Source organism: Heptranchias perlo, chromosome 1, assembly GCF_035084215.1.
Source record: "Heptranchias perlo isolate sHepPer1 chromosome 1, sHepPer1.hap1, whole genome shotgun sequence".
NCBI classification, from domain to species: Eukaryota; Metazoa; Chordata; class Chondrichthyes; order Hexanchiformes; family Hexanchidae; genus Heptranchias; species Heptranchias perlo.
In genome coordinates this window covers 173529717-173549544 of record NC_090325.1, presented here as the reverse complement: position 1 = coordinate 173549544, position 19828 = coordinate 173529717, and the positions used below count along the sequence as shown (strand labels likewise).

Here is a 19828-nt window from a genome sequence, read left to right as displayed (position 1 = left end):
GTAGAGCAGTGAGCAGTGAATACAGTATACTAAATTGAAAGAGGTACAAGTAATCCACTGCTTCACCTGGAAGGAGTGTTTGGGGCCCTGGACGGTGGGAAGGGAGGAGATGAAGGGGCAGGTGTTGCATCTCCTGCACTCACCATAGGAAGGTGCCGTGGGAAGGAGAGCAGTTGTTATGGGTGATGGAAGAGTGGACCAAGGTTTTGCAGAGGGAACGGTCCCTTCAGAATGCTGAAAGGGGAGGGGAGGAGAAGGTATGTTTGGTAGTAGCATCGCGCTGGAGGTGGCGGAAGTAACGGAGGATGATACGTTGCATGTGGAGGCTGGTGGGGCGGAAGGTGAGGACAAAGGAGACCCTATCATGGTTCTGGGAGGGAAGGGATGGGGTGAGGGCAGAAGTGTGGGAAATAGGATGAACACGATCGAGGGCCCTGTCAACTACAGTGGAGGGGAATCCTCAGTTGAGGAAAAAGGAAGGCATATCGGAAGCACTAATGTGGAAGGTTGCATCGTTAGAAGAGATACGACAGAGACAGAGAAACTGGGAGAATGGAATACAGGAAGCAGGGTGGGAGGAAGTGTAATCAAGGTAGCTGTGGGAGTCAATGGGTTTTTGGTCGATATTGGTGGACAGTCGAAGCTCAACGGAAGCTCGAGGCACAGCACCTCCCCTATCGATTAAGCACTTTACAACCTTCTGGACTCAACATTAATTTCAACAGCTTCAGATCATAACCACTGCTCCCATTTTTTTCAGACAGCAGGTGCTGGTAATGGTTCTGATGTTGCTCCTCTAGACCCATCTTTTGTTTCTTTACTTGCCCCATTACCACCCTCCTTGCCTTGCACCATCATCCCTTTTGTCATTTAATCACTCCTGCCCTCCACCCTATCAGAGACCTTCACTTCTGTTATTTCCCCCCCTCCCCTTCCTCCCCCTCTTTCCCTGGCTCTGTACTTGCTTAAAAACTGTTTAATCTTCAACTTCTTCCAGTTCTGATGCAAGGTCATTGACCTGAAATGTTAACTGTTTCTTTCTCCACAGATGCTGCCTGACTTGCTATATAAATGCAAGATGCTGTTGTTGTTTTTGATGGGTTTTGAAGAGGTGATCTTTTCAAAAGATTGGCATTCTGAGAGGAGGATGTCTGATAACATTTCAAATTCAAAAGCTAGGATCTGATAAGATCCTGTATGTTGTTTTGGCAGTCTGCCTAGGACAGCAGCTAACTGTTGGCATAGCAACAGGAGGTTATTAGATAGATCTACCCCAGTGCTCAGCTTATTAGTTGGACACTAAGATATTCATATTAGGTGCATACATGCCTATCTGGAAAACCAGCAAAAGCTGACTAACGTTTCAAGAAAGCTGACAACTCAATAAGAGAACTGAAAAGAGGCCAATGACACGTGAAGACAAGTGCAGTAGGATAGGGTGTCCAAAATGCGGCCCGTAGGCCACATACAACCCTCAAGCTCTGGCAATCCAAGCCTCAAAGTCCAAGTAACTCAGTCCTATTTGTGCAGAACATCTACAGAACTGGAGAATGTTTAAGAGGAATAGCTTTCGGAAAAGGCTGGTGTCGGTGTCGGGTTTGGGGGAGGGGGGTGCATGGAAAGAACAAAAGGGAGAGGTCTGCGTTAGAGCCTTTTCCCTAGCTCTGTACTTGCGTAAAAGCTGTTCATTTCTAACATCTTCCAGTTCTGATGAAAGGCGATTGACCTGAAACGTTATCTATGTTTCTCTCTCCATAGGTGCTGCCTAACCTGTTTGATTGTTTCCAACATTTTCTGTTTTTATTTTATGACAATTATTGTTGTTTTCAGTTTCACTTCAGCTGATTGTTGTGGGAAATGGAAAATATCACACTGGAGCTGGAAACGATTTTTGTGGAGGCATATTGTTGGGGCAGATTACGGGGAGCTATGGCCTGTGCCTCAACATGCTGTACCTAACCTGGTTATGCTTCATGTGGAAAATGGATATATTGACATTCCTCACCTTTTCACTGCATATGAAAATTAAATACATTAGGAAATGATCGCCAACAAATAGGGGTAGACTTTCAACTTGCCGCCCGGGCATAAACTGGAGTTGTCAGTTATATAACAGCCTGTTATAGAAACCACCCAATTTTTATGGAAATGAAAATCGGTGGCTGATCCACAACACCAGTTTTGTGCCAGGTTGAAAATCTACTCCGTAATTTTTTTTTTACTTATTTGCTCTCAGGGCAATTTATTACATATCTATACCACCTTCTTCTCCTAAGTGAAGGGGTTGCTAGGGTATTAAGAGACAACCAGGTTGGAGTCACATGTCGGCCAGACTGGATAGGGGTAGTAAATTCCCATCTCTGAAGGACATTAGTGAGCCAGCTGTTCATTTTTCCTGTTGGTGGCCCACAAATTGCCAGACTGATAGAATTCAATTTGCTATGGTGGCATTTGAATTCCTAACCACTGGGCTATTAGGCCAGTACCATGACCATAACTACTGTACTGTCTCCTCAAATATGCTTATTTGGTGAGAAATACTTGAATAATAATTGACAATTAAATTTCCTCCCAATAAATTAAGCGCAAACAGCTAATGATGCATATACCACATATTCAACTTACCTTTTCAACTTGACTTTGCTGAAAAAATTGGTGCCAATTTGTACAAGATTTGTCTTTGTACAAGACCTTAGTCAGGCCTCAGTTAGAATATTGTGTTCAGTTTTGGCCTCTTCACATGCTGTGATTTTGGAAAGGGTGCAGAGGAGGGCCACTAGACTAATTCCCAGTTTAAAGCATCTTAGCATCAAGATAGGCTAAAAGAGTTGGGACTCTACACTTTAGAGAAGCGTAGACTTAGGGGTGATCTGATTGAGGTTTATAAGATGATGAAAGGGATAGAAACAGTTTGTTCCAATTAAATAGGTTAGGGAGGACTAGGGGGGTCACAATTTTAAGTTGTATAAGGCCAGATCTAGGTTAGATGTCAGGAGGTCCCAGAGAATAGTGAACCACTGGAACAGGCTGCCGGCTGGTGTGGTGGACGCCGATTTGCTGAATTCCTTCAAGCAAGAGCTGGACCTGTTTCTGGCTGGAGATCACATCTTATAAAAGTTAGGTAATGCATAGAATTATTGGGGCCAGGGTGATCTTCTGTGGTAGTTTTGATCGCCAAAGGGGTCAGAGAGGAATTACCCAGATTTTATTTCCCCAAATTGGCCTGGGCTTTTATGTTTTTTCGCCTCTCCCAGGAGATCACATGGTTTTGGATAGGGTGGGGAGTGTATATATTGTGATACACAACAAACATATGAACATATAAACAATGACAGAGTAAAAGACTCTCTGGTCCATCCAGCTTGTTCCACACAATTGTGATACACAAGGTATCTTTTACACTCTGTCATTGTATATAATGTCCTTTAGGGAAGGAAACCTGCCGTCCTTACCTGGTCTGGCCTATATGTGACTCCAGACCCACAGCAATGTGGTTGATTCTTAATTGAAATGGCCGAGCAAGCCACTCAGTTGTAAAATCTCGCTGAAAAAGTCATAATAAGAATAAAACTGGATGGACCACCCGGCATTGGACCACTAGGCACCGGACACGACAAAGGCAAACCAAGCCCAGTCGACCCTGCAAAGTCCTCCTCACTAACATCTGGGGACTTGTGCCAAAATTGGGAGAGCTGTTCCACAGACTAGTCAAGCAACAGCCTGACATAGCCATACTGACAGAATCATACCTTTCAGCCAATGTCCCAGACTCTTCCATCACCATCCCTGGGTATGTTGATTGGGAGAGTCTGTTGGCAGGCAAAGGGACGTCTGGTAAGTGGGAGGCTTTCAAAAGTGTGTTAACCAGGGTTCAGGGTAAGCACATTCCTTATAAAGTGAAGGGCAAGGCTGGTAGAAGTAGGGAACCTTGGATGACTCGGGAGACTGAGGCCCTAGTCAAAAAGAACATAAGAACATAAGAACATAAGAAATTGGAGCAGGAGTAGGCCAATCGGCCCCTCGAGCCTGCTCCGCCATTCAATAAGATCATGGCTGATCTGATCCCAACCACAAATCTAAAGAACACAAGAAGTCGGAGCAGGACCCGGCCACATAGCCCCTGGGCCCTCTCCGCCACCCACAGGGCATTGACCGATCCGAACTCAGCTTCATGTCCAATTTCCTGCCCGCTCCCCATAACCCCTAATTCCCTTTACTTCTAGGAAACTGTCTATTTCTGTTTTAAATTTATCTAATGATGTAGCTTCCACAGCTTCCTGGGGCAGCAAATTCCACAGACCTACCACCCTCTGAGTGAAGAAGTTTCTCCTCATCTCAGTTTTGAAAGAGCAGCCCCTTATTCTAAGATTATGCCCCCTAGTTCTAGTTTCACCCATCTTTGGGAACATCCTTACTGCATCCACCCGATCAAGACCCTTCACAATCTTATATGTTTCAATAAGATCGCCTCTCATTCTTCTGAACTCCAATGAGTAGAGTCCCAATCTACTCAACCTCTCCTCATATGTCCGCCCCCTCATCCCCGGGATTAACCGAGTGAACCTTCTTTGTACTGCCTCGAGAGCAAGTATGTCTTTTCTTAAGTATGGAGACCAAAACTGTATGCAGTATTCCAGGTGCGGTCTCACCAATACCTTATATAACTGCAGCAATACCTCCTTGTTTTAATATTCTATCCCCCTAGCAATAAAAGCCAACATTCCGTTGGCTTTCTTGATCACCTGCTGCACCTGCATACCAACTTTTTGATTTTCTTGCACTAGGACCCCCAGATCCCTTTGTACTGCAGTACTTTCCAGTCTCTCGCCATTAAGAAAATAACTTGCTCTCTGATTTTTCCTGCCAAAGTGCATAACCTCACATTTTCCAATATTATATTGCATCTGCCAAATCTCCGCCCACTCACCCAGAAGAAGGAGGCATATGACATGCATAGGCAGCTGGGATCAAGTGGATCCCTTGAAGAGTATAGAGATTGCCGGAGTAGAGTTAAGAGAGAAATCAGGAGGGCAAAAAGGGGACATGAGATTGCTTTGGCAGATAAGGCAAAGGAGAATCCAAAGAGCTTCTACAAATACATAAAGGGCAAAAGAGTAACGAGGGAGAGAGTAGGGCCTCTTAAGGATCAACAAGGTCATCTATGTGCGGAACCACAAGAGATGGGTGAGATCCTGAATGAATATTTCACATCGGTATTTACGGTTGAGAAAGGCATGGATGTTAGGGAACTTGGGGAAATAAATAGTGATGTCTTGAGGAGTGTACATATTACAGAGAGGGAGGTGCTGGAAGTCTTAACGCGCATCAAGGTAGATAAATCTCCGGGACCTGATGAAATGTATCCCAGGACGTTATGGGAGGATAGGGAGGAAATTGCGGGTCCCCTAGCAGAGATATTTGAATCATCCACCGCTACAGGTGAGGTGCCTGAAGATTGGAGGGTAGCAAATGTTGTGCCTTTGTTTAAGAAGGGCGGCAGGGAAAAGCCTGGGAACTACAGACCGGTGAGCCTGACATCTGTAGTGGGTAAGTTGTTAGAGGGTATTCTGAGGGACAGGATCTACAGGCATTTGGAGAGGCAGGGACTATTTAGGAACAGTCAGCATAGTTTTGTGAGAGGAAAATCATGTCTCACGAATTTGATTGAGTTTTTTGAAGGGGTAACCAAGAAGGTAGATGAGGGCTGTGCAGTAGACGTGGTCTACGTGGACTTTAGCAAAGCCTTTGACAAGGTACTGCATGGTAGGTTGTTACATAAGGTTAAATCTCATGGGATCCAAGGTGAGGTAGCCAATTGGAAACAAAATTGGCTTGATGCCAGAAGACAGAGGGTGGTTGTAGAGGGTTGTTTTTCAAACTGGATGCCTGTGTCCAGCGGTGTGCCTCAGAGATCGGTGCTGGGTCCGCTGTTATTTGTTATTTATATTAATGATTTGGATGAGAATTTAGGAGGCATGGTTAGTAAGTTTGCAGATGACACCAAGATTGGTGGCATTGTGGACAGTGAAGAAGGTTATCTAGGATTGCAACGGGATCTTGATAAATTGGGCCAGTGGGCCGATGAATGGCAGATGGAGTTTAATTTAGATAAATGTGAGGTGATGCATTTTGGTAGATCGAATCGGGCCAGGACCTACTCCGTTAATGGGAGGGCGTTGGGGAGAGTTATAGAACAAAGAGATCTAGGAGTACAGGTTCATAGCTCCTTGAAAGTGGAGTCACAGGTGGATAGGGTGGTGAAGAAGGCAATCAGCATGCTTGGTTTCATTGGTCAGAACATTGAATGCAGGAGTTGGGATGTCTTGTTGAAGTTGTACAGGGCATTGGTGAGGCCACACTTGGAATACTGTGTACAGTTCTGGTCACCCTATTATAGAAAGGATATTATTAAACTAGAAAGAGTGCAGAAAAGATTTACTAGGATGCTACCGGGACTTGATGGTTTGACTTATAGGGAGAGGTTGGATAGACTGAGACTTTTTTCCCTGGAGAGTAGGAGGTTAAGGGGTGATCTTATAGAAGTCTATAAAATAATGAGGGGCATAGATAAGGTAGATAGTCAAAATCTTTTCCCAAAGGTAGGGGAGTCTATAACGAGGGGGCATAGATTTAAGGTGAGAGGGGAGAGATACAAAAGGGTCCAGAGGGGCAATTTTTTCATTCAAAGGGTGGTGAGTGTCTGGAACGAGCTGCCAGAGGCAGTAGTAGAGGCGGGTACAATTTTGTCTTTTAAAAAGCATTTGGACAGTTACATGGGTAAGATGGGTATAGAGGGATATGGGCCAAGTGCAGGAAATTGGGACTAGCTTAGTGGTATAAACTGGGCGACATGGACATGTTGGGCCGAAGGGCCTGTTTCCATGTTGTAACTTCTATGATTCTATGATTCTATGTCCTGTCCCACCGGCAGGACAGACTGACCAGAGGTGGCGGTACAGTGATATACAGTCAGGAGGGAGTGGCCCTGGGAGTCCTCAACATTGACTCTGGACCCCATGAAATCTCATGGCATCAGGTCAAACATGGGCAAGGAAACCTCCTGCTGATTACCACCTACCGCCTTCCCTCAGCTGATGAATCCGTCCTCCTCCATGTTGAACACCACTTGGAGGAAGCACTGAGGGTAGCAAGGGCACAGAATGTACTCTGGGTGGGGGACTTCAATGTCCATCACTAAGAGTGGCTCGGTAGCACCACAACTGACCGAGCTGGCCACGTCCTGAAGGACATAGCTGCCAGACTGCGCCTGCGGCAGGTGGTGAGCGAACCAACACGAGGGAGAAACCTACTTTAAAACGGAAATCGACAGTTTCCTAGAAGTAAAGGGAATTAGGGGTTACGGGGAGCGGGCAGGAAATTGGACATGAATTTAGATTTGAGGTTAGGATCAGATCAGCCATGATCTTATTGAATGGCGGAGCAGGCTCGAGGGGCCGATTGGCCTACTCCTGCTCCTATTTCTTATGTCCTTATGTACTTGACCTCATCCTCACCAATCTACCTGTCGCAAATGCATCTGTCCATGACAGTATTGGTAGGAGTGACCCCCGCACAGTCCTCCTGGAGACGATGTCCCGCCTTCGCACTGAGGATACCATACAACGTGTTGTGTGGCACTACCACCGTGCTAAATGGGATAGATTCAGAACAGATCTAGCAGCTCAAAACTGGGCATCCATGAGGTGCTGTGGGCCACCAGCAGCAGCAGAATTGTATTCCACCACAATCTGTAACCTCATGGCCCGATATATTCCTCACTCTACCATTACCAACAAGCCAGGGGATCAACCCTGGTTCAATGAGGAGTGTAGAAGAGCATGCCAGGAGCAGCACCAGGCGTACCTAAAAATGAGGTGCCACCCTGGTGAAGCTACAACTCAGGACTACATGCATGCTAAACAGCGGAAGCAACATGCAATAGACAGAGCTAAGCGATTCCACAACCAACGGATCAGATCAAAGCTCTGCAGTCCTGCCACATCCAGTCGTGAATGATAGTGGAGAATTAAACAACTAATGGGAGGAGGAGGCTCTGTAAACATCCCCATCCTCAATGATGGCGGAGTCCAGCACGTGAGTGCAAAAGACAAGGCTGAAGCGTTTGCAACCATCTTCAGCCAGAAGTGCCAAGTGGATGATCCATCTCGGCCGCCTCCAGATATCCCCACCATCACAGAAACCAGTCTTCGGCCAATTCGATTCACTCCACGTGATATCAAGAAACAGCTGAGTGCACTGGATACAGCAAAGGCTATGGGCCACGACAACATCCCAGCTGTAGTGCTGAAGACTTGTGCTCCAGAACTAGCTGCGCCTCTAGCCAAGCTGTTCCAGTACAGCTACAACACTGGCATCTACCCAACAATGTGGAAAATTGCCCAGGTATGTCCTGTCCACAAAAAGCAGGACAAATCCAATCCGGCCAATTACCGCCCCACCAGTCTACTCTCAATCATCAGCAAAGTGATGGAAGGTCTCGCCGACAGTGCTATCAAGCGACACTTACTACCCAATAACCTGCTCACCGATGCTCAGTTTGGGTTCCGCCAGGACCACTCAGCTCCAGACCTCGTTACGACCTTGGTCCAAACATGGACAAAAGAGCTGAATTCCAGAGGTGAGGTGAGAGTGACTGCCTTTGACAGCAAGGCAGCATTTGACCGAGTGTGGCACCAAGGAGCCCTAGTAAAATTGAAGTCAGGGGGAAAACTCTCCAGTGGCTGGAGTCAAATCTAGCACAAAGGATGATGGTAGTGGTTGTTAGAGGCCAATTACTCTCAGCCCCAGGATATTGCTGCAGGAGTTCCTCAGGGCAGTGTCCTAGGCCCAACCATCTTCAGCTGCTTCATCAATGACCTTCCCTCCATCATAAGGTCAAAAATAGGGACGTTCGCTGATGATTGCACAGTGTTCAGTTCCATTCGCAACCCCTCAAATAATGAAGCAGTCCGAGCCCGCATGTAGCAAGATCAGGACAACATCCAGGCTTGGGCTCATGAATGGCAAGTAACATTCGTGCCTGGCAATGTCTATCTCCAACAAGAGAGAGTCTAACCACCTCCCCTTGATATTCAATGGCATTACCATCGCCGAATCCACCACCATCAACATCCTGGGGGTCACCATTGACCAGAAACTTAACTGGATCAGCCATATAAATACTGTGGCTACAAGAGCAGGTCAGAGGCTGGGTATTCTGTGGCGAGTGACTCACCTCCTGACTCCCCAAAGCCTTTCCACCATCTACAAGGCACAAGTCAGGAGTTTGATGGAATACTCTCCACTTGCCTGGATGAGTGCAGCTCCAACAACATTCAAGAAGCTCGACACCATCCAGGACAAAGCAGCCTACTTGATTGGCACCCCATCCACCACCCTAAACATTCACTCCCTTCACCACCGGCGCACTGTGGCTGCAGTGTGCACCATCCACAGGATGCACTGCAGCAACTCGCCAAGGCTTCTTCGACAGCACCTCCCAAACCCGCGACCTCTACCACCTAGAAGGACAAGGGCAGCAGGCGCATGGGAACAACACCACCTGCACGTTCCCCTCCAAGTCACACACCATCCCGACTTGGAAATATATCGCCGTTCCTTCATCGTCGCTGGGTCAAAATCCTGGAACTCCCTTCCTAACAGCACTGTGGGAGAAGCTTCACCACACGGACTGCAGCGGTTCAAGAAGGCGGCTCACCACCACCTTCTCAAGGGCAATTAGGGATGGGCAATAAATGCTGGCCTTGCCAGCGATGCCCACATCCCATGAATGAATAAAAAAAACGTAAAGACTGCAGTAAGTTAGTGGGTGAGTATAAATCTATGGAGCGGCAAGCACGTTTGTTCGCTGCTCGGAGCAATTTGCGGGCCTACACGCCCACATCCCATGAACGAATTAAAAAAAATGTTCATGTGTTCGTTAATCTTAGTGAAAAGTAGTGAAATATCTTTTTTTTAATTATGTGAAAGAAACAAAGAAGTATGCAACCTTTTTTGTTTTCTGAATTGATTTTTGTTCCCTGCAATCTCCCCATGGGCTTTTTCAAACTGTTTCCACTAAGCAACAAACCACACAACTGATTCTGATGAAACTTCAAACTAATGATCTTCAGTGCAGTTATTATAACCTGATATTTTCTAGCCGTTGCTTTTATTGCATTTGAAAGCTATTAAATCCTTGTCTAAGTCCCGTGAGTTGACCTATTAGTGGAATATACAATACTGGATGTCTTGTCTTGGGATTGAGTGCTTTAGAGACCACATTTATATATATCTATGAAAACTATGTAACATTATGCTGCTGTTACTATACCTGTAAATAGAAATTTCCTTTGGCTTGAGCGTACATCATTAAAAAGCTGTAGTCCAAATTCTGCTTTGTTCTCCACCTGAAAGCAGAAAAGCTCATGTATAAATCATTGAAATAGTCAGCACATAATGATCACAAATGATTTTATTTGTGGGAGCTAAAATAGATTAAAATAGCCATTATTCCACCATCATTTTTTGTTTCACGGTAGACGTTTATTCCTGGTTCATTGAAGTATTCAACTTGTTACTTCTCAAGCACAGTCAAAATCAGGTGGAATTCTTTCATGCTGCTTTAGAATATTATGTTGAGAGTGCACATGGAGGACCTGCAAGGTTTAGCTATGTGTTTCAAACTTTGTCTGAGGAGGGTTCCAAAACTCAATCACGTCAATTTGTCCACTTTTTCCAGACAATATTTTAACAAGATACCACAGTGCCACAAATTAGTGGCCCTTCCAATGCACTTCTGCCAGAACTCTTGTCAGTAACGTGGTGGAAGGGGCTTGGATTAAGTCATGCCGGATACGCTTCGGGAGTTTCTGCAGAACCTTGTAAGGGGCGGAGCATCTATCCACCCCAAACATGGCTAGCAGCATAGGAGAGAATTTGGCCAAGGTTGGGGAGTACCAGCTCAGGAATTCCTACATCCCTGGTCTGGCAGGGTGTCGGTGGGCCGGTATGCAGAGTGAGACCAGGCGTTAACAGCTATCAGAATGGCAGAGGTGGGACTGACCTTGGGCCTCAGACCTTTATAAGGGGGGCTGATGGGCCACTTCCTGGCATTTCCACTGGAATTTGAGACCTTTCCACAATGGCAGGCAACTGTCCCATAAGAACATAAGAAATAGGAGCAGGAGTAGGCCATACGAGCCTGCTCCGCCATTCAAAAAGATCATGGCTGATCTTCGACCTCAACTACACTTTCCTGGCTGATCTCCATATCTCTTGATTCCCTTAGAGTCCAAATATCTATCTATCTCCGTCTTGAATATACTCAACAACTGAGCATCCACAGACAAATATTCATGACCATCTGAGTGAAGAAATTCCTGCTCATCAAAGTCCTAAATATCCGACCCCTTATAAGAACATAAGAAATAGGAGCAGGAGTAGGCCAATCGGCCCTTCGAGCCTGCTCCGCCATTTAATAAGATCATGGCTGATCTGACCCTAACCTCAAATCTAAATTCATGTCCAATTTCCTGTACTCATCCCACTCATCCTGTGGGATGAGTACTGGCGAGATAAGTAAGTGCAGGTGAGATGAGAATGAGCTTTGAGCGGGTGTGAGGAGTGATGTGATAGAGTAGTGTTGGCAGTGCAGAAGGAGATGTGGGGTGGGGGCGGTGATGTGGCAGACGGAGTGCAGGGGAATGAGTAATTGTACTCACTTTGGCTGACCTACTTAGGTCATTGAAGCACCTCCTGCACTGTATGCAGCTGCGTGATATGTTGGTGGTGCTGGTGACCTCCTCTGCCACCTTGAGCCAGGCCTTCGTGGTGGCAGAGGCAGGTCACTTCCTCCCGTCCGCTGGGGAAAAGATCTCTGTCCTCCTCCTCCTTAACCCATCCAGTAGGACCTGGAGTGAGGCATCATTAAACCTGGGAGCAGCCTTCCCCCTGGGCTGCTCCATGCTGTAATTTTGGCTCCTTTCTGCAGCATCAGTCAGTGGAGGACTGCCCCTTTAAATAGGGCTCCTCCAGCTGACAGCCTATGATGCGGCTGCGCAGTCCGCCCGCTGCGCAGCTTTCCAGCGCGAAACCCGGAAGCCAAGGTAAGTGCCTTCAATTAGGCTGCGATCGCTTGTGGAGCACCCTGAATTCACTGGGCGTGTTACCCACATGCCCAGTCGACCCCTCGCTACCAACCCGCCTCCCTCCTAATATCGAGCCCTATGTCCCCTAGTTCTAGACTCTCCAGCCAGGGGAAACATCCTCTCAGCATCTACCCTGTCAAGCCCTCTTAGAATCTTATATGTTTCTCTCATTCTTCTAAACTCCAAAGTATAGGCCCAATCTACTCAATCTTTCCTCATTGGACAACTCTCTCATCTCAGGAATCAATCCAGTGAACCTTCGTTGCAATGCCTCTAAGGCAAGTATATCCTTCGTTAGGTAAGGAGACCAAAACTGTACGCAGTACTCCAGTTGTGGTCTCACCAAAGCCCTGTAAATTGCTGCAAGACTTCTTTACTCTTGTCCCTCGTCCAGGCTAACTTTAGCGAGGTCAGTTTTGGAGGCCACTGATGGGAAGATCCTAGCATTTAGGTGGTGGGTTTTTGGCCACCATGTAAATGACATGGTGAAATAGCTTGTCATGGTCTATATTATCTAGTCCCTTCAGAATCCTAAAAACAGCAATCATATCACCTCCTAGCCTTCTCTTTTGCAGTGAGAACATGCCCAATTTATATAATCACTCCTCATAATTCAATCCCTCCATCCCCTCACTCATTCTAGTGGCTATCTTCTGTATCCTTTCAATAGCTGCAATTTTGTACTATGGCGACCAAAACTATGCACAGTATTTTAAGTGCAGTCGCACCAATGATTTATAAAGTAGCAGGATTACCTCACAATTTCGGCTCAATATTGACATTCTGATACATCCCAACATCTGATTTGCTTTACTCACTGTCGCCAAGCATTGCTGCAATAGCTTTAATTTATTGTCAATCAGGACTCCCAGATCTCTTCCATTTTCCATGTACATTAATTTCTTTCCATTAAATCTTTTCTGCACTCTTTCTATTGAAAGAGTGCAGAAAAGATTTACTAGGATGCTACCGGGACTTGATGGTTTGACTTACAGGGAGAGGTTAGACAGACTGGGACTTTTTTCCCTGGAGAGTAGGAGGTTAAGGGGTGATCTTATAGAAGTCTATAAAATAATGAGGGGCATAGATAAGGTCGATAGTCAAAATCTTTTCCCAAAGGTAGGGGAGTCTATAACGAGGGGGCATAGATTTAAGGTGAGAGGGGAGAGATACAAAAGGGTCCAGAGGGGCAATTTTTTCACTCAAAGGGTGGTGAGTGTCTGGAACGAGCTGCCAGAGGCAGTAGTAGAGGCGGGTACAATTTTGTCTTTTAAAAAGCATTTGGACAGTTACATGGGTAAGATGGGTATAGAGGGATATGGGCCAAGTGCAGGCAATTGGGACTAGCTTAGTGGTATAAACTGGGCGACATGGACATGTTGGGCCGAAGGGCCTGTTTCCATGTTGTAACTTCTATGATTCTATGATTCTATAAGTAATAGTCCATTCCTGTATTTTTGGTCCCCATGTGAAGCACTTTGCATTTCTCTGCATTGAATTTCAACTGTCACCTGTCTGCCCAATTTCCAAGTACATTCAAATCCTCCTGTAGCTTAACCTGTTCAGCTTTGGAGTCTATCACCTTCATTAGCTTTGTATTGTCTGCAAATTTAGCCACTGTGCTTGTGACTCCTAGCTGCAGATCATTTATAAAGATATTAAACAAAAGAGGTCCCAAATCAGACCCCTGTGACACCCCACTGGTAACATTCTCCTAGGCTGATGACAATCCCTGTACCACTAGGTTCTATCGGTCAACCAATTACATGTTCATTTTAAAATATTTCCACTGATTCCTGCTTTCTTTATTTTCAGTACCAGCATTTCCAGATGAACTGTATCAACATCTTACTAAAATCCAAGTACACCACATTCTGTGCCTTACCCCTATCAAACTCCTTTGACACATCCTCAAAGAAAACCAATAAGTTAGAGGTGATGAAGTGGTTTTAGGATCATTTATCTGTACAGAGCTTCCCCAGCGAAAGAAAAGGGCAAGAAAAAGAAAAAGGAACTTGAAAATGATTTTAAAACATTGTACGTACACCAGGATAAAGCTGGATTCCTCCAGCATCAAAGCACAGGTTCGAAAATCCGTAGCAGGTAGAGGGGGCTGCATCCAGGCCATGTGATGGAATGCACATGCTAGGACCTCCTCGGTTGGTGCCAACAACGGTTTGTGGAGTTAGGGAGAGGGTACTTTATTTGAATAGGAATAGCAGGCATCCGTGCCACTAGGAGCACATCTGGGATGCCTGTCTGCTGAAGAGGCCTCGGGTTACAGTGGAAGAGTGGCCAGCTGAGATGGTGGTGTGACAGGATCCACCCCCCCCCCGCCCCCAGAAAGAGGTTTTGACCTGCCTTCAGCGGTCCCCTTTGTAAGAACAAATATAAAAAAATAAAGTGGGGTGCAGCAGGTGGTTGGCCTGCAATAGAGGAGTTGTAAGATTCCTTACATTTGTCCACCCCAGTCCATCACCGGCATCTCCACATCATCTAAGAGGGCAGGGTTTATATGGGTACATCCCACCCTCCCAGCTGGGAAGCCACACTCAAAGGGTGGAAGGGCTGGGGACAGGGCTACAAAACTGTAACTCCAATTCTCTGACCCACCCTCCCTTTGACTGTGGCCCCCACTGCGATCATGGGTTTTTGGAACTCTCCACAGAGGAACTGTCCAGGTGACCGTATCCTGAAGCAAACGTACTTTGCTGGAATGTGAATTCTTTTGGTGGAACGTTATCAGGGAGTAAATTAAAATTTGACAGAAAGGTCTTGTACAACATGAGTGGTGAATAATGAAAGGACAAGATAACAATTAGAAAGGAGAAAAACACAGAGGACTGCTGCTCCATGGGCACTCTCTGCAACTGCACACAAATGAGCTGATCTGGCATGATAATATGAGGTCAAGTGATTTAAGTCGTTTTCTGGCACTCCCATCATGTAGTGCTGGCGGGGGAGATGAGCCAGAATATGGGCACCTGCATACAGTGAAGGGCTGCTTGTTGCCTATGGAGGACCAACACTTTTCATGGCAGAGGGAAGGGAGAACAATGGTGGTAGTGGAGTACCTAAGCTTTTTGAGGCTAAAGTGCAAGAGTCAAGGTAAAATAGGGTGGCCCTGGGAATGTGTAGATATTTTTCTTTTATTGGGCCTCTTCTTCAGCACCCACTGGTCTGATGTTGAGTCTCATTATGGGGAGGCCCTACAATTCTTTTTGTGCATAGGCTCTTAGTGCCCTTCATGCTGGCCCGCTGCAATGGGCTGTGCTGAGTCTTTCGGGCACTTCGTAGGCCTCATACCTCCATCCCTGTCATTGCAGTATTGGCCCTAGAGACCTAACTAATGAAGAAGAAGAAAACTGGTGGACACTGACTACATTTGTGACAGGCGCAAAACTTTTTAGATAGATATTACAGCGCGTAAGTCTTGGTAATTATAACAACGAGTCAAGGGTGATTTTTGAAACTTTTACATGGAATAAGAGTGAATACATCAACTTTTCTTGACATTCAGATTATCAGTTTAATAACAGCCCTACCTTCCTGCTGAATTCTGCAGCCTTTGCAGAGAACAAATAATGAAGTAAGACATTTCAGTGGCTGTAATTACAGTCTCATCATCACTAAAGTAGCAGAGCTCAAAACAGAAGCTTTCATTAACATGTAATTTATAGAATCCTCCTGCCTGGGAGACAGATTCATAATCCATTCTCCTGTGTGAAGAGCCAACTACAATAAGAACCAAGTCATTTTTAATTATTAATCATTTCTTTTTAATAGACGGGGACCATTTCAGAAATTATTTAAGTCACACTTTGGAAAGCAATTTTCCAAAAGTCTAAAAAGAGGACTCACACGTCAGGGCAAACCCCTCAGAGCTAATTTCTTCACAGGTCAATAGGCAATCGACTCAGCTGCTTGGACCAGCACAGTCTCTTAAGTTTGTGCTTCAGTTGATAAAGAGTCTGAAACTACATCCAACTTTAAAACAAGCGCTTTATTCAATTTAATTTTGTTGAACTGTATACTCTTGAAAGCACAGACTATCCATGGAAGGAATGGAACGCCATAGTCATCCCAGGCAAAAATTTCCGTGGGATTCTCCCGATCTTCTGCCTCAACTTTGGTGGAGGATTGGCAGAAATCCTAGTGAAATGACCGTTTTGATCGGTTTCTGCCATTTCTCCTGAGGTTCTACTCTAGGAGAACCCCTTGCAGAAATTCCAGGCACCCATGTTAGTATCAAGCATTTCCAACTCAGGTAGAACACGGGCCAGATGCACAATAAAACTTCCTGTACTCTGAACCAACAGTTGAGTGCAGAAGTTGGGGGGGGGGGAATGATTTTTCTGGCGGGTTTATTGCTACTTCCCAATGTTGGTGTAATGGACATGGATCTATATATTTAAATTCAGTCATTATTTATGCCTGAAATGTGTTATGTCACCAGCAAACAGAACTGGCAAAGACATCTACCCAGCTGTTAATTAAAGATGTGATAGAATTTAAAACAAAACAGAGCTATCTCAAATCCATGCAGCTGAAGGCACAACTTCCAAATGTTTCAGCTGAGAATTCTTGAATCATTTCTACTGAGCAGGGTGGTGATGGGTCTAGATTATGCACCTATTCACAAAACTGAGTTTAGAGGTGGCCCTTGTCACTGCATCAGAAAATTGAAAGCAGGTGGTAACTTGTGCCAACTATGTCTGAATTAGTAGTAAACCATTAGTGTTTATCTATCTTGGTATCCAGCAGAAAATGGTATACCAAGAGGAGACCGTGTAGATCCACTGAAAAAATAAAATGGGCAACGCTGACACATTTCACTCAAAGGTACCTCCCAATAAGTTTTGACCCCAACACCAGGATACCAGCCTAACACAACAATATAACTGTTAAACTGCTAGCAGCTTTAAGGAATCAAGTACTCCCCGGTCTGACCGTTTTTAATAAAACATTTCAGCTCACACATTAAAATACTGAAAAATCTTCTAATTATATTTCTAATGTTGCTGAGATGTTTGGAGTAGATTTGTTGCTGTAATGTTAAGATAATATGAAATCATAAAGAAAGACTTGCATTTATATAGCATCTTTCATGACCTCAAGATATCCCAAAGCGCTTTACAGCCAATGAAGTACTTTTAAAGTATAGTCACAGTTGTAATGTAGGAAATGCGGCAGCCAAATTGCTCACAGCAAAGTCTCACAAACAGCAATTTGATAATGACACCAGATAATCTGTTTTTTAGTGATGTTGGTTGAGGGATAAATATTGGCCAGGACACTGGGGAGAACTCCCTAGCTCTTCTTTGAAGTAGTGCCATGGGATCTTTTACATCCACCTGAGAGGGCAGATGAGACCTTGGTTTAACGTCTCATCCAAAATACAGCATCTCCAACAATGCAACATTCCCCCCAGAACTGCACTGACGTGTCAACCTAGATTTTGTGCTGAAGTCTCTGGAGTGGAACTTGAATCCACAATCTGCTGACTCAGAGCTGAGAGTGCTGCTACTGAGCCAAGACTAAATCCTATGGTTAAATAATGCTAAATTTCCCCTAAACGTCCTGTGTCCCACTATCCATTCCGGAGCTGGAGGCATTTATTCCTATTGGCTCCACATTAACTTTGAAGGGGCAAGACTTCTGTCCCCTCCCCTTCCTTTCCCCCTGATCTCGGCCGATTCACAGGATCAGGATCCCTTAAATATTCTCGGTGACCTCCCAGCAGGATTCCTGCCTCAGTTGCATGTCCGGCTTGTGAGGAAGGAGGAAGTTCACCTGTTCACCCATCACCCCTGTGCTCGCTGACATACATTGGCTTCTGGTCCAGCAACGCCTTGATTTTAAAATTCTCATCCTTGGCCTTGTCCCTCCCCAGCCCTACAACTCTCCGAGAACTATGCGTTCCTCCAATTCTGGCCTGTTGTGCATCCCTGATTTCCTTTGCCCTCTCCGTTGGCAGCTGTGCCTTCGGCTGTCTGGGCTCTACAGCCTGGAAATCCCTCCCTAAACCTCTACTCCTCTCCACCTCTCTCTTATCCTTTAAGAAGCTCATTAAAACCTACCTCACCTGTCCTAATATCTCCTTTTGCGGCTCGGTGTCATATTTTGTCTGATAACGCTCCTGTGAAGCGCCTTGGGACGTTTTACTCCTCAAAGGTGCTATATAAATGCAAGTTGTTGTTGTTGAAGGGGGAAATCACTGCAGCTGGTCCTGGAGGTCCATGCAGCATTACCAGACTGGCTGCCTCTGGGACAACTGAAGAGGAGTCTCTAATTTGTAATAAAAACTGGAAAATCGCTGGGCAGAAGAAGCCCACTCCCTTGTGGACTTTCAGATATAAGCCCCCCCTTCTCACTTTGTACCCATGCTGTGAGACCAGGAACGCATGGCAGTCCTAGCGCCCAGTGTTGCTATGGTGCAAATGATGGGAAATACGTCATATAATGTACTTCTTCCATTTGCAAGCTATTTTAATATGTCTGTCCACATTTGGGCGGATGTATGGGAATACCACCATCATTTCCAGTCAGAAATCCTGGAAATGGCAGCAGGTGATATTGAGCTGGCAGAATGGCTCTGTCCAAATTTTTCCCAATTTATCTGAGTAAACGGAAAAGGAAATTTGGCCCCTTCTTCTCTAATTTGCTGAAAACTGCTCCCAAATGCTACTTTATTAACTAATCGAGTGCCAGTACATTGATGTAGGCCTGACATTTTTTGGACAGACACTAAGCACTCCAAGCACTTACCATGGTAACTTGTTGGGTGCTGCATTCTGAAGTATTTAAGGGATATTTCAAAATACCCCTTAAATACTTGAGCACTACATTAAGAACTTGTATTAATGTGTGTTTTATATTTTTTAAATTCCCATTTTTCGATTGACAATGCGTAAGTTTAATTTAATAGCAGTAGAGAATGGAATTCTTTCACTGTGTGCTGCTTTAAAACTCTTTCCAAAGCGTAGTATTGGCTAGATAGAGCACAGTTTTGCAGAATAGATGGAAAATAATCAGAATGACTTGCATCGGATGGTCTATCACAGAACTACCTCACAATTTTCTGGAAATTTTCTATGAATTGCTAAAATAGATTTTATATGAAATTTGTTGGGGACTTTTTGTTGTTGTAAGTGCCTGAATATTATTTTATTTATTTGCAGGAAATATGCTTTATAATCTATCTGAGAATTAACTGAACCACAGCCTCCTTAAGCTTCCTTATGTGTGGGGTTAATTTACATAGATATTAGTAGTTGCGTTTTAAATAACTTTGCCACCGAGTCTCCAGACAGTCATTAGCAACAGACATCCTCCTTTCTAATTAAACATCAACTGTCCCCGCTGACACAGGTCTCATGCTTGCATGAACACAGAAGATCTGTTTGGACAGATTGTGAGATTTGACTCAATCTACGCCAGGTCATATCTAACCTGTTCCAGCCAATGAAAATTTGTAACATAAACAAAGCATGCCATAGCATCTCTACTTTCCTGTCCCAAGGGCATTCTGGTGACTCATGCTGATGTATAGTTCCACAGTTATAAGAACATAAGAAATAGGAGCAGGAGTAGGCCATACGGTCCCTCAAGCTTGTGCTACCATTCAATAAGATCATGGCTGATCTTCGACCTCAACTCCACTTTCCCGTTCGGTCCCC

General features: G+C 45.1%; 1 protein-coding gene across 2 annotated transcripts in view; it reads right to left on the bottom strand.

The window, feature by feature from the left end:
* The window catches only part of LOC137327949 (alpha-1,3-mannosyl-glycoprotein 4-beta-N-acetylglucosaminyltransferase B-like), a 281525-nt gene that overhangs the window by 83539 nt on the left and 178158 nt on the right, over nt 1–19828 (bottom strand). For both annotated transcript variants that reach the window (XM_067993941.1, XM_067993951.1), the window contains exon 7: nt 10334–10409. In XM_067993941.1, the coding sequence (XP_067850042.1) occupies nt 10334–10409 (76 nt within the window). The remainder of the gene's footprint in view (nt 1–10333; nt 10410–19828) is intronic.